Consider the following 12499-nt stretch of genomic DNA (forward strand, 5'->3'; position numbering starts at 1 on the left):
AAAAAAAAAACAAACAAAACACAGCATGGTGATGCCATTGAAGAGACCTATGACACCCAAAATCGGCAGATATTTTTCCTACGGGAACACTCACAAAAAGCAAGAAATTTGTCTTTTTTTCCATCACTGTTGAATTTTAGTTTGTTCCCCTTCATTCAAATGCGGAATGATCATATCATGCAATCTTCTGCTGGAATGTGGGATTTGCTCCTACTTGTCAAAACACATAAAACATACCAGTTTTTACTACATGTATTGTACTTCTATCAGGAAAACAAACATAAAGATCTGACATTTCAACAAATGATACAAAAGTGTCTCAATTAACAGGGTAAATTCTGTCCTGAGGAAGCTGTGTTTTGCATTTCTGTCGATACCCCACCACCTAGAGAATTTTCTGTCATTTCTAACAAACACATGGTAAACTTTTGTCTGGCTTTAACTTCCCTTGCTATGAAGTAAGAGCAAAAATTAGCACTAAATCTAAAGTGCATGGGTAAACATCAGAGCTTAATACAAATATCACTATCTTTTTGAGTTTGTGTGCATTTGTTGTGTTCAAAATGAAATGTTGATCATGTGGAATGTACAGACAGCATGAAGACATGAGCTCAATGAATATCAAAGGGAACATAAAATCTGTGGAATGTTGGCATGATTGAAAGCATTTGCTCACATTTGAAAGAAAGAAAAAAAAAGGAATGAGTGAGAAAAAAACAAATGACGAAAACAGACCTACACTCAAGCATGGACCTACTACACATGGACGTTCATCGCTCATTAATTAATTCATGCACCTGTTTCTGCCAAAAGTAGCACAAAAGCATTTTGAACATGCTTTTCTGCTTTGTTCTCATCATCCCCTCCGACAGCCAACCTGGATAAAATCAAGACGACGCTTTGAAAAATCTAAAAAGTACATGCGCAGAAGATAGTTATTGACTTAAATCAAGAAAAATGCATGCGCAGTTGTAGTGTATATTGGGAAATTATCACTCAAGTAATTTCATTTGTGAAATGTGCGCACTTGACAAGAGAAAGCAATTATTTTGGCAGGTTGGATGTGATTTGTAATCTAATTTTTCCCATTTTCACACATGGAGAGTAACAGTAGATGACATGTAAGTCCTATCATTAAGCCATGTTACATGCTTGTCCACACGTGTCCACTTCAGTAATTTTCAATTTTGTGTCAGGAAAACTGTCATGTTTTCGGGTTTGCTGCTCCCTTTCATCGGTGTTTATCAAAAGGCAGTTGAGTCTGAAAAGGCACCTCAGCAAAATAAGACCGCAATGAGGGAAATGGTTCTTTTGTCAGTGACGATGCACGACTGCACAATTGTCAATTTTCAAAGCACCTGAATATACTCATTAAGATGCACATAATCAGATGGCAGCGGCGATTGATGGGATCAAAGAAAGACCTTCGTTACTAGTCCATGTGCGTAGTAGGTCCATGACTCAAGTATGGCAGAATTTTTTACATGGACATGCATATAGATGGCAAGGGCTATAAATACAAACAACATTTGCATGTCCTTTCTGCTTGTATTCAAAGGTTTACTATCATATAGAACATTAATTTGTTACTGTTCTGAAGAACTGCTGATACAAATAGCAAATGTTGACGGAGATTCACCTTTTTGTAAGCTCATCCACACTCAACATTCTCACTGAAAACAAAAATCACACAATTTTGGAGCTGCATGTGTACTTTGCCATTTCAGTCATTATTGTGTTTGATTGACACCTTAGCAATTCCTTTATAAAAATAATGATTACAAAAAACACAAAAAGGGAAAGACAGAAGACTCTTTGAATCAACACAAGCAAAGGACAGAACAAGCTTGGAGCTGCATGCATACTTGACCATTTCCGTCATTATTGTGTTTTGATTGACATCTTAACTTTCCTTTTATGATAATAATTCATTGAAAAAAATCAAAAAAAGATAAACATGTTAAGACTACAGTGAATCAACAAAAACAAAGGATAGAACAACACAGGAAACATTAACATTTTGCACAGTATCTAACTGCCTGGTGAAAAAAAAAAATGTCACTTTACACTACAAAACTATTTGGTGACAATTTTTTTTTTCCACTGGTTGTATTCTCCACAAATGTATGTCATTACTTAAATTATAATCAACATATTAAATTGATAGCCTTGTGTCCAGGCGCATAAGAGTTTTTGCATGTTTTGCAGATTGTACAATGTACCCAAACTACAAATGGTGAATATTTGGATGTGTTGCAGATAGAAAGACATGAGCTATGAAATATATTTTCATCCATGCATCTACTTTGACAGAAAGAAAGAAAGAAAGAAGAAAAAAAAAACCAACTCATGACAGTTTTCAACATCACACCAAAACAAAGAAAAAAAGGTTAATCATTAATCTGTGCACCATGATCCTAATGCATTTATATATGATATAGTAATGCTCTTTCTCATATCAATATGATACACCAATAGCAATACACATACTCTTCTGCCTATTCTTCTGTTGCACTTGTTTGCTGTACACTGGATATGAGGTTACCACTTGCTTTCTTAAGGCCGGCACCATGCGCACTACCTGCGACTTTGTTTCCTGCAGAGCCGACATTTCCTGTGGGGGCAAGAGTTCTGTTGTCCTCACCATTCGTGCCCTCATGCTGGCCGTTAACAACAGCATTCCCATTTGAGAGAATGTGTCCATTTACAGGCTTTCCATTAGGAGTGGCATCACCTTTCTCTCTATCATCTGCATCTGTGTTTGGTTGTATTTCTTCTGGGTTGGATGTAGCTGTTGGCTCCATCCCCTCAATATCTGACTGCATGCAACCATTGGGATGCATCTCTTCCTCATCGTGTCGATCCCCATTCATTTGTGGTTTACCCACACTCCCTGCCTTCACGGCGTCACTCTCAGGGGTGGCATCATCCTCGTCTTCCCTTCCCTTGCCCTCTTCTGTCTCTGTGGGATCCTGCTCTGCCTCCCTGTCCTCCCAGTTCTCTGCGACGTCGACGTCCTGGTCGTCGTCGTTGCTTTCCTTCTGGTACGATGTCGCTCCTTCTGGCAAAGCCTCCGCCTTTTCCCGCCACTCGGCACAGAATGACAGGGTGTTCTCCAGGATACGTCTCTCGCAGAGGAAGAGCTGAGTGATGGATCGTTCATGGAAGGTCATGTTGGTCTCCTTGAGCCTCTCTTCGTATTCCTGGAAAGAAGAAATCAAAAAAGCATGGTTAGTCATCGACTGGACATGCTAAGTATAGCTCTATTTCATCTGCATACTGTAACTGATCTCAAGAAGATAGTTTAATTGTAAACTTAGAATCCATCCCACCCCCCCCCCCAAAAAAAAAAAGTAAAAAAAAAAAAAAAAAAAAAAAAAAATACAGAACCTGAAGGGAACTTGTTCCCCGTGTGTAAAACTTGATGTATCACTTGTATGACCATGTCAGGTGAACATGCACAAAGTGGGTAGACTGGTTACAGATCATAAACTTGACTTTAAGGGAAAAAAAATTACATAATAACAATACAAAAATGATTTTGAACAATTGAACAATTTTTTACATCAAATTGAGACTTTTTAACATTTTTGCAAAGGAATAAACCTTGGCTCACAGTGCTATATGACTCTCTGATAGGGAAGCAACCAGTAAACTAGTGTCAGAGGAGAAAACATATTCTCTTTCATGCAATGAAATGAACAAAACAAAATCCACTTGGAATCTACTGATTCAAGAAGTATTTAAAGGAAATAGCTTTGTTCTGTTCACTGTGGCTGATTTGACCGAGAAGTCTCACAAAGTTTTTCAATATGAAGTGGGTAAACATCCAACACAAATACTACAGTACTACTGACCTGATAACACTCATTTACCCAGTATTCAACCAAATCTGCTGTTTCGGGAAGAGTAGTAAATGCAACTCATACTTCATTGTCTACAACCTCCTCTGTCATAAAACATACCTATGCATGTAACCAAAATCAACCCCCATACCCCAAGAGAATTATCATCAGGTTACTCCTCCGGTACACTTTTAGGATATATCTCTTGATGCCAGTGAGAGTACAGGAAGTATGATGTATGCCTGAGAGAACTGAAGATGTTATTTTACTCCAGACATATAAAGAGTATTAGGTTGCCATAACGCTCAGGGAATATTGTGGTGGCGGTGTTACAAAACACACACACACACACACACACACACACAAAAGGTTGTATGTAAGATTTTATAAAAATATATTAACCTTTGATAACACACAGGTTGATGCTGTGTGAATTCACAGGGTGTTACTTTACACATTACAGCAATTTAGTGACAGACAGAATACAGGCTACTCAAAAGATGGGAAGACATTAGAAAGGCCAACAATTAGAGTCATTCTTTATAGTCAACTCGGAACTCCCATAAAGTGTGAGACACAATTAGTTTGCATTGATTAGTCGTGGTTCGATGAGTGACAAGAGTCACATCCACATCTTGACTGAGGAGAAATGTTAAAGAGAAAAGACATCTCGGCACGGTGGTTGATTCACTGCATCAATTAAGATGCACGCTGCAAAGATGTAGCTGATATGTTGCAGAACAAGCACACTAATTGTGTGAGGTCCTGTATGCTGGCAGTTAAACAATCTTATTTTTTTTTTCTGTTCAAAGTGGATGGAAGGGGAAGGGGGGAGAGGAATAAAAAGAAATGATAGAAAGTCCAAGACTTGTGCGTTACATTGGCATGACAAGGGGAAAAAGAAAGGTGGGGAAAAAGCAGGAATAAGTCAGTGTGGTGGTGTCAGTGAACATCCATAGAATATTACATGAGGACACAAGGGTCTTTAGGAGGATAAAAAACAAAACACAATCCACTGTTATATGATTCACAAAAGGAAAAAATGTGCTACGAGCAATAAAGGGATCATATAGTTTTGGTTGAGACCTAATTTCAGATCTCTAACATTCTTTGGTGAGATAATGAGAAACCTCTTATGAAATATGAAAGAGCATGTCATTCTATGAAGAATTCAATGTTTATTTGATGAAAATTGGTTTTAAAATGGCTGAGATATCCAAAAAAGAGCGATTCTATAGTGTGGGACCCACACTTTATTACGATCGCCTTGTTTTACTTTGTTTTTGGATGTTTCAGTCATTCCAAACCCGATTTTCATCAAATAAACTTTGAATTCCTCTTAAAATATTATGCTCTGTACTATATCATAAGTATTTTCTTGGTATCTCGCAAAAAGTTAAAGGCCCAATTCTCATCTCCACCAATACTGTACCATCCCTATAACATGGATTAGAAATTATGATCACAAATGGCGTGTGTAAGTTTCTGTCAGAGTAAGTCAGCCATTCTGCATCCAGGACCTTTGACATAAGTTGGGCCTCAAATATGCAGGCAGCTTCCAATGCGAATGTGAGAATATTTTCTGTGTTACAAGGTCAGACAAAGACCATATCAGTACAATAACTAGAACAACACCTCTGAATGGTATGAGGATTACATATTCACAATAGTTCAGTATTTGCTGCTACAGCATATATTTGTAACAGAAACATGACCATCTGTAATTTTATAACTTACCCAGCTTTCTGATTACCACCTTTCATAAACTTTCACAAAATAGATATAGTTACCAACACCATGTACTGTCGGCCCGAGCTGTTTAACAGCCACAAACAGAGGATGTCATGTACATATGTGTAGAGTATATCTCCAAACCCCGGCGGAAAATACCATATTTGAAACAATGGGATGGATAAATGATATGAGCAAAAGACAAAGTCAGGAGGAAAAACCAGCTTAATAGTTTACACCGATACCCCACACTCTCATGAAGAAGTATTCATTTTTATAGGGTGTTAACACATTAAGTCCTATAATATACATTTTGCAGTTTGGTGCTGTATCTTTTTATCATAATTCTATCATTTATGGCCAGCATTTCCCAAAGTAGAGAAAATATTTCTCTTTCATTTTAGACCTTCCTTGTCCACAAACATTTGCTTCTTTCTGTTGCAGCATTTTCAAAAGTCTCTTAATTGCTAGATTTACAGTGATTCCTTATTTGGCATCACATTTTAGATTATAAAAAATCCTCTTTCTCTCTAAAATCAGCAAATTTTTTACATTTTTTTTTTCTTTTGAAATTATACAGATCTATTGAACATTACCAGTCCAATCTAATATATCTGCAATATAAAGATATGCAGTGAAATTTGGTGCTGCCCATCTAATGATGTCATTATGATGATTTCCGCAGCAAAATTCTCCCAGGAATGAAAAAATGCTGCTATATATCTAAGACAATTCACATAAAAATACCATTAACCCAGTTTATGATCGATGGGAATGGGTAAATGATGAATGATGAGGACCCACACAATGATATGTAACATACATCACGTCATCCTGCTAATGTATTGCGGTGCCAATTCTCCAACATCCCATTAGGGGCATGCAGACTGTAAGACTTTGGAAATCAATGCAGAGAGATGGAAATGAAGCATGCATTAAAGTAACAATCAGGTCATTTGGCACTTTTGGCATTTTAGAGGCAGTAAATAAGCATACCTACATATTTTTAAAGAAATAGCACTCATTCATTGAACAAATCAATAATCAAAATAAAAAAAAAAGTGGAAGAGCTGTTGAGGTACAGTGAATAAGACCATGGCCTCTATAGACCGATTCGGGTTCATTGAGGGCAGCAGACAATTTGTGGCACTGGGCGCAGCCATAAGCTCATTTTGAGGTGTATTAGCAGACCCCCCCTCTTCTCTCCCACCCCACGGGCAACATGTTTATCGCGCACTTGTAACAAAGGTTCGCGCACTAAGCAAGCATTCGCGCACTCAGTACGAGACGCCCATTGGCTAAAACAACCATGCATCAGTTTTTCATTCCGTGCGCGTGAGAGGGGTGGGGAGAGAGGAGGGGGGTCGGATGATACACCGCAGTAATGGCACTGCCCATGCCAAAAATACACATTGCGCGTCACAGAATCGGTCTATATTGTATAATCCCTGGTTCAATCTCCTGGCAACAGTTGTTGTGCCCTTAGGCAAGGCACTACACTCTCACTGCCTCACCCTTTCGAAGAAACACAAAGCTGTTGCTCCAGTGACTGCTTGCTTACAAGCACTCATTGCTTCATTAGGGAAACCATTACGTATTATTCAAGTTAGTTGATTCACAGGTATGCAAGGCAGATTTCCATTGGTCATGCAAGGAAATATCCAAATGAAGAAATTACAATGCACTGACAACAAGAAGGGATAACATAGACCAAGGATGTTTCATAGCTGGAGTTCCAACTGGCTGTAATTATTCAAACAGTTGTCAGTTTTCTATTGATGTACGAAAGAATTCCACGGGTGCACTTGTGCCTTTGATGATCGATGTTTGATGCCGCCATCTTGTTGAGCAATCTGAAGATCCATTTTGAATGTAAACATAATGCTGACTATATTTTGCATGTTCATTTATTAAACCAAATGAAATTTTACTTCATGATAAAGCATATAAAACAAAAGTCAATTCCGTCCAGAAATTTGTGCTAAAGTGTAAATCAGAGCTGTATCATGTGAAAGTGTTGAAAACTGTACCATACAGGAAAGCCGGTTTTATCACTTTTCCATGTAATTTCAACGAATAAAAAATGATATGGAATAATCTTCAAGTATAATTCTATTAATAGATGTATCAAATTTGTGCCTGGGCATGCCCAGTCAAGTGATTTTCATTCTTATTTCATCATTTTTTGCCCAATTTCTATTCTGACATCCATATGTCTTTTATCATCATCCACTACAAGATACTTCTGCTCACTTTCAAATGTATCCATGGCTCGCCCCTCCTTACTTATCTGAACTCATAACCATCCGTCACCCATCCCGGTACACCCTCTGCTCCTCACAAGGTATCACACTGAATCACCCAACTTCCAAGATGCTGGCCACACTTGGTGATAAAGCATTTTCATCTGCTGCTCCCAAACTGTGGAATCAACTACCCAAGACTTTCCGCAACCCGCAATCTCTCATCACCTTCAAAAAACATCTAAAAACTCACCTGTCCATTAATATCAATAATCCATTGGTAAAGCGCATTTGAACATGTATGTTTATGGAAAATGCGGTATATAAATGTATTATCATTATCATTATCTTTTATAAGTAGGGATGGCGAAAAGTAATTACCATCACAAAAACATATCTTCCACTGAAAGTGGCTGGTGATTATGAAGTGAGACACGAGTCAATTGTCTTCCTATCTGCATGGCAGATCCAGTTTGGTACATGCTTCAAATATCTTCGACTGGCGGCATCGAACATCTAGCAAAGGAAATAAGACCGTTGTGACTCCATTCTCTAAAACCTTCTTGCATAGACAAAGAAGTAATTTTCTTCTCTTGCATAGACTGTATTAAGTCTTGATGTCTCTCTTGATGTCAAGTCAAACATCTTCCAAGAACAATGTCTGCTTGTTTGTCTTTTTGTTTCTTTTTTTTCTGTCCGTTTTGGTTGGATCCTTGAATTTCAGCAGCAACCACAAATGAAATCCCTCCTAAAGCATTCACACATCAGGCAACTAAATTTCTTCCATCAAATGATGGGTAGGGTGATTAAGGCAGTAATCTTCATGCTTCTCCTATTGTATGCAATAAGCGTTACAGAAATGATTTCTCTTGATTAAGATAATGAATGCCATGCATGAACTTCCCACTGCTCACCTCCAAGAGTAATTTAGAAAGCACACTAAATATGCAGGCATACAAAACAACAACTGCTGCTTAAAGATACAACATCTGCAAGTAGATGCCAGTTGATGCAAAGTTCAGAAATACTTATTATGATTGAAATATCACAAGCAAATTTGCATGGTTTTAGTCTGACTTTTCTGTATAATCCGCATGGAAAAGCATGTTTGGCAAATATCAAAATAATATTGGTCATAATTGCATATATGCATGTTAGATGACATCACCACTTCATAAATCTTCCACTGATTTGCACACACATTACAAAATATCTTCATCTGCTTAGATCACATCAAGAGGGAGATATCAGATCATTCACATCAAATTATTATAGAGTGATTATAACTTCAGTATGATTTTTTTTTTTTTAATGGGAAAGGGTTGCAGTTTCTATAAATCATCTCCAAAAGACATTTTTCTATACAGTTCCACTTTTATGTTCAAACTAGCGGGAAAGTTGTAAGGTGATGACTTTATCACCTCACTTCATTTGCATGTATGCGATAACAACTAACAACACTACTGTATATCACGAAAACATGAGAAACTTCCTGAATTTCCTGAGTTTGTGTGCATTCTAATACTTTCCCTCTTTGTTTGATTGAATGCCATTTAGTGAAGGCATATAAAAACATGGAGTGGCATTTCACCATGGATGTCATGCTGACAAAAAACAAAACAAAACAAAACAAAAGCAAACACTAAGAGTTCTTCCACGGAGGCCCGCTGTAGTTCCACAATATTCCAGGCTGCAGGAAAAACAGTAGATTTAAACAAGTAGTGCTATCAATCGCCTAACAAAATAACACAAAATGTGTTTGCCTCAACAGTGGACAGCTACATGATACACCTCACTGCAGAATCATTACAAGTATGAAGTATGGAAGCACTAAATTACAAGACTGACTGTGCGGCTAATTTGAAATTAAATTGGTAGGTGACAAAATGTGAAGAACACACAGCAAACTCCACTGCAAAGAGCATATAAAGAAATGCAAGATTTAGCCTGTTAGCATTAAACAGGCTTCATTGGAATGACTGGTACATGTACCATTAGTCCTGTGATGTATGCTCACACACTCTGGATAGCAAATAGCTGCAGACAGTATGCCATCAGCTGACTATTAACGCATGTATTGCTGTCTCTAATCTCTTCAACCTACCTCTATGGACGACTTGTACTGGCGGAGGAGCAGAGTCACTCGCGTCGCAAGGTAGACACAGATGCGAAGTTCATTCAGCTTGCTGACAATCTTTGACCTGTCGACCAGGCTGAATAGGAGATCGTTCCTGTCCGCTCCCACTAGTCTCTTCTTCAGCTCAACTGAGATTGGAATGGACAGACAGACAGACAGACAGACAGAAAAAGAGAGATATGTGCAAGAAAATTATTGAAAAACAATAACACTGCGTATTCAGACTGTCTGCACACACACATCGTGTGTTGTGTAGTTTGATAAGTCTGGGAGACTGTTAAATGTGAATTTAATCTAGCATTCATCAGCTCAAAACTCTCATACGGGCCAGCCGGGCTAAGGAGCAAACCATGGATTTGTCTTTGCAGAAAAAGAAAAAAAAACCAAAAAACATCTTATTGACAATGAATAACTGGAAAGTTTTTTTGAAGGGCAAATTAAAACAAATTTGATTTCAATTTTGTTGTTGTTGATAAGGCTGATCATGCAGTAAGAATTACGTAACTTACATATTTCCTCTTGGGCTTGTATGATTTGATTTAATAAGGGGACAGTTTTTTTCATGCTTGCTTTTCGTACTCCTCAGATATTGTATCATCAATGAGTGCTCTGAAAACTGTAAAAAAATAATGTTGTTATTCATTGCAACTGATTGCCAAATTGCCCTACGTCGACGTAAATAAGCAATGAATTGATCAGTGTTTTAATAGTAGCCATGATAAAAAATCATGGGTGTACACTTGATCAGGATTCAAACGTACGACCTCCTGATCACTGGACAGGCATCATCTCCACTAGACCACCGAGCTTTCACCCGACAGCAAGTGTCGATTCTAATCCTTATAGTATGCAGCAGGTACTGCGTGATTATTCAAATTTATGAAATTCTTCCGTCGAGATGTTTTTCATTGCAACTGATTGACAAAATGCCCTACATCGATGTAGGGCAATTTGTCAATCAGTTGCAATGAAAAACATCTCAATGGAAGAATTTCATGAATTTGAATAAGCTTCATTCTTACAGGAGAAAAAAAAAATCAAAATTTTTGCCTACATCACGCATGAAGGGATCATGCATCCCACTGCTTAACCCCTCACCTTCAGACATGCAGAAGATCTTGAGGAAGTTCATGAGTGGAAGGGGGACAGGATCCTCACCGCTGGAGATGTGGAATGTCTGCATAGATCTGCACAACAGATATTGAAAGTGTAGTTGAAAGGTTACAGAAATTGAATTCATCAGGTTACTTTTTATTCTGCAAAGTTGTCAGGTGTTTGGGCATCAAATAAAATACAAGAATTATAATAGTACTATTTGTACAAATGGTTGTAGCAATAACGATATTGGAACTGGTAATACATATAATGCTAATGATCTACATGATGAAAATACTGGTAATTATATCAATAATGCTAGCAGAAGTAGTAGTATACTGGTGATAGTAATTATATCAACAACTACAGTTATAATTATAATGCTAATAATAACAATACTAACAAAAATTATAATATCATTAATGGTGAAAAACAATAACAATAACAAACATTACCATATGTGTGAGAAATTGATACAAGTCCCACCATCAGTATCATTAAATCAACAACAGTATCAAATAAAGCCTGTAAATGCACCAATGAAGTTGCAATCTAGATGGCATCTGTGACAGACCTACCCAAGGCATCTAATGATGGCACAGAGCTGAGCCTTCATGGCATACAGCCTGTCGCTACTACTCAGGCCCAGCTGGATGGCCATGCTGTCGCAGGAGTTGTCCGGGTACACAAAGCCGCTGTAGAGGAGCAGGTCGGCATTGGAACGGCGGCCATAGCAGATGTAGATTTGTTCCCCTGCCTTGAAATCAGCCATGGCCATATTCACGCATGCATCCCGCTCCTGGTCGAAGTCTGTTTTCATCTTTTGGTAAAACACATAGACACAAAGGACAGTGGTGGTTATTCCTCTGTTTACTGTGACTTACAACCTTTTCCTTGAATTTGTATGGCCTACACAGCTCGATTATATTACATTCCGGACAGCATACAGCATTAACAGGTTAAAATCAGCAGTTTCCCAACTGATTGCATAAAGTGAGTATCCAAAGGTAACACGCCGCAAGTCCCAACCAAAATCGACAGGTAATAAAATATATTGAATTGTAATCACAATGCATGATTCCATCAATGGTTCCTGTGATAACATCTTGAATTCTGTATTTTAAAAAAAAAGGGGAAAAAAAGGAAAAATTATCAAAATGGATGTACAACCTCTAATCATTATATCAGACAATGTTTGTCCACTGTTCTCTTTGTAATAACAGTAAGAGCTTATGGAAAGAAAAACAACAACAAAATGAATCTAACGAGATGCGGATCTATTATGTACTGTTTGTTTCTTCAATATCTATATCACCTAAATTACAGGAGAACCTGTAAGATGAAAATTCAATTTGTTTTTCCAATTTATTTTTACTATAAATACATTTTGATTTTTTTTTTTTTTTTTCAATAACAAATTCTTCTATGTCTTGCCGACCATGTCGTTG

General features: G+C 37.7%; 1 protein-coding gene across 1 annotated transcript in view; it reads right to left on the minus strand.

The window, feature by feature from the left end:
- Positions 1-381: 381 nt before the first annotated feature.
- Positions 382-12499, minus strand: part of LOC140227662 (actin-histidine N-methyltransferase-like) — a 30170-nt gene continuing 18052 nt past the window's right edge. The window contains exons 11-14 of the mRNA XM_072308081.1: positions 11630-11871; positions 11055-11143; positions 9924-10084; positions 382-3203 (exon numbers count right to left, since the gene is read on the minus strand). Of these exons, the coding sequence (XP_072164182.1) occupies positions 2499-3203; positions 9924-10084; positions 11055-11143; positions 11630-11871 (1197 nt within the window). The 3' untranslated portion in view covers positions 382-2498. The remainder of the gene's footprint in view (positions 3204-9923; positions 10085-11054; positions 11144-11629; positions 11872-12499) is intronic.

Source organism: Diadema setosum, chromosome 1 (assembly GCF_964275005.1).
Source record: "Diadema setosum chromosome 1, eeDiaSeto1, whole genome shotgun sequence".
Classification (NCBI taxonomy): Eukaryota; Metazoa; Echinodermata; class Echinoidea; order Diadematoida; family Diadematidae; genus Diadema; species Diadema setosum.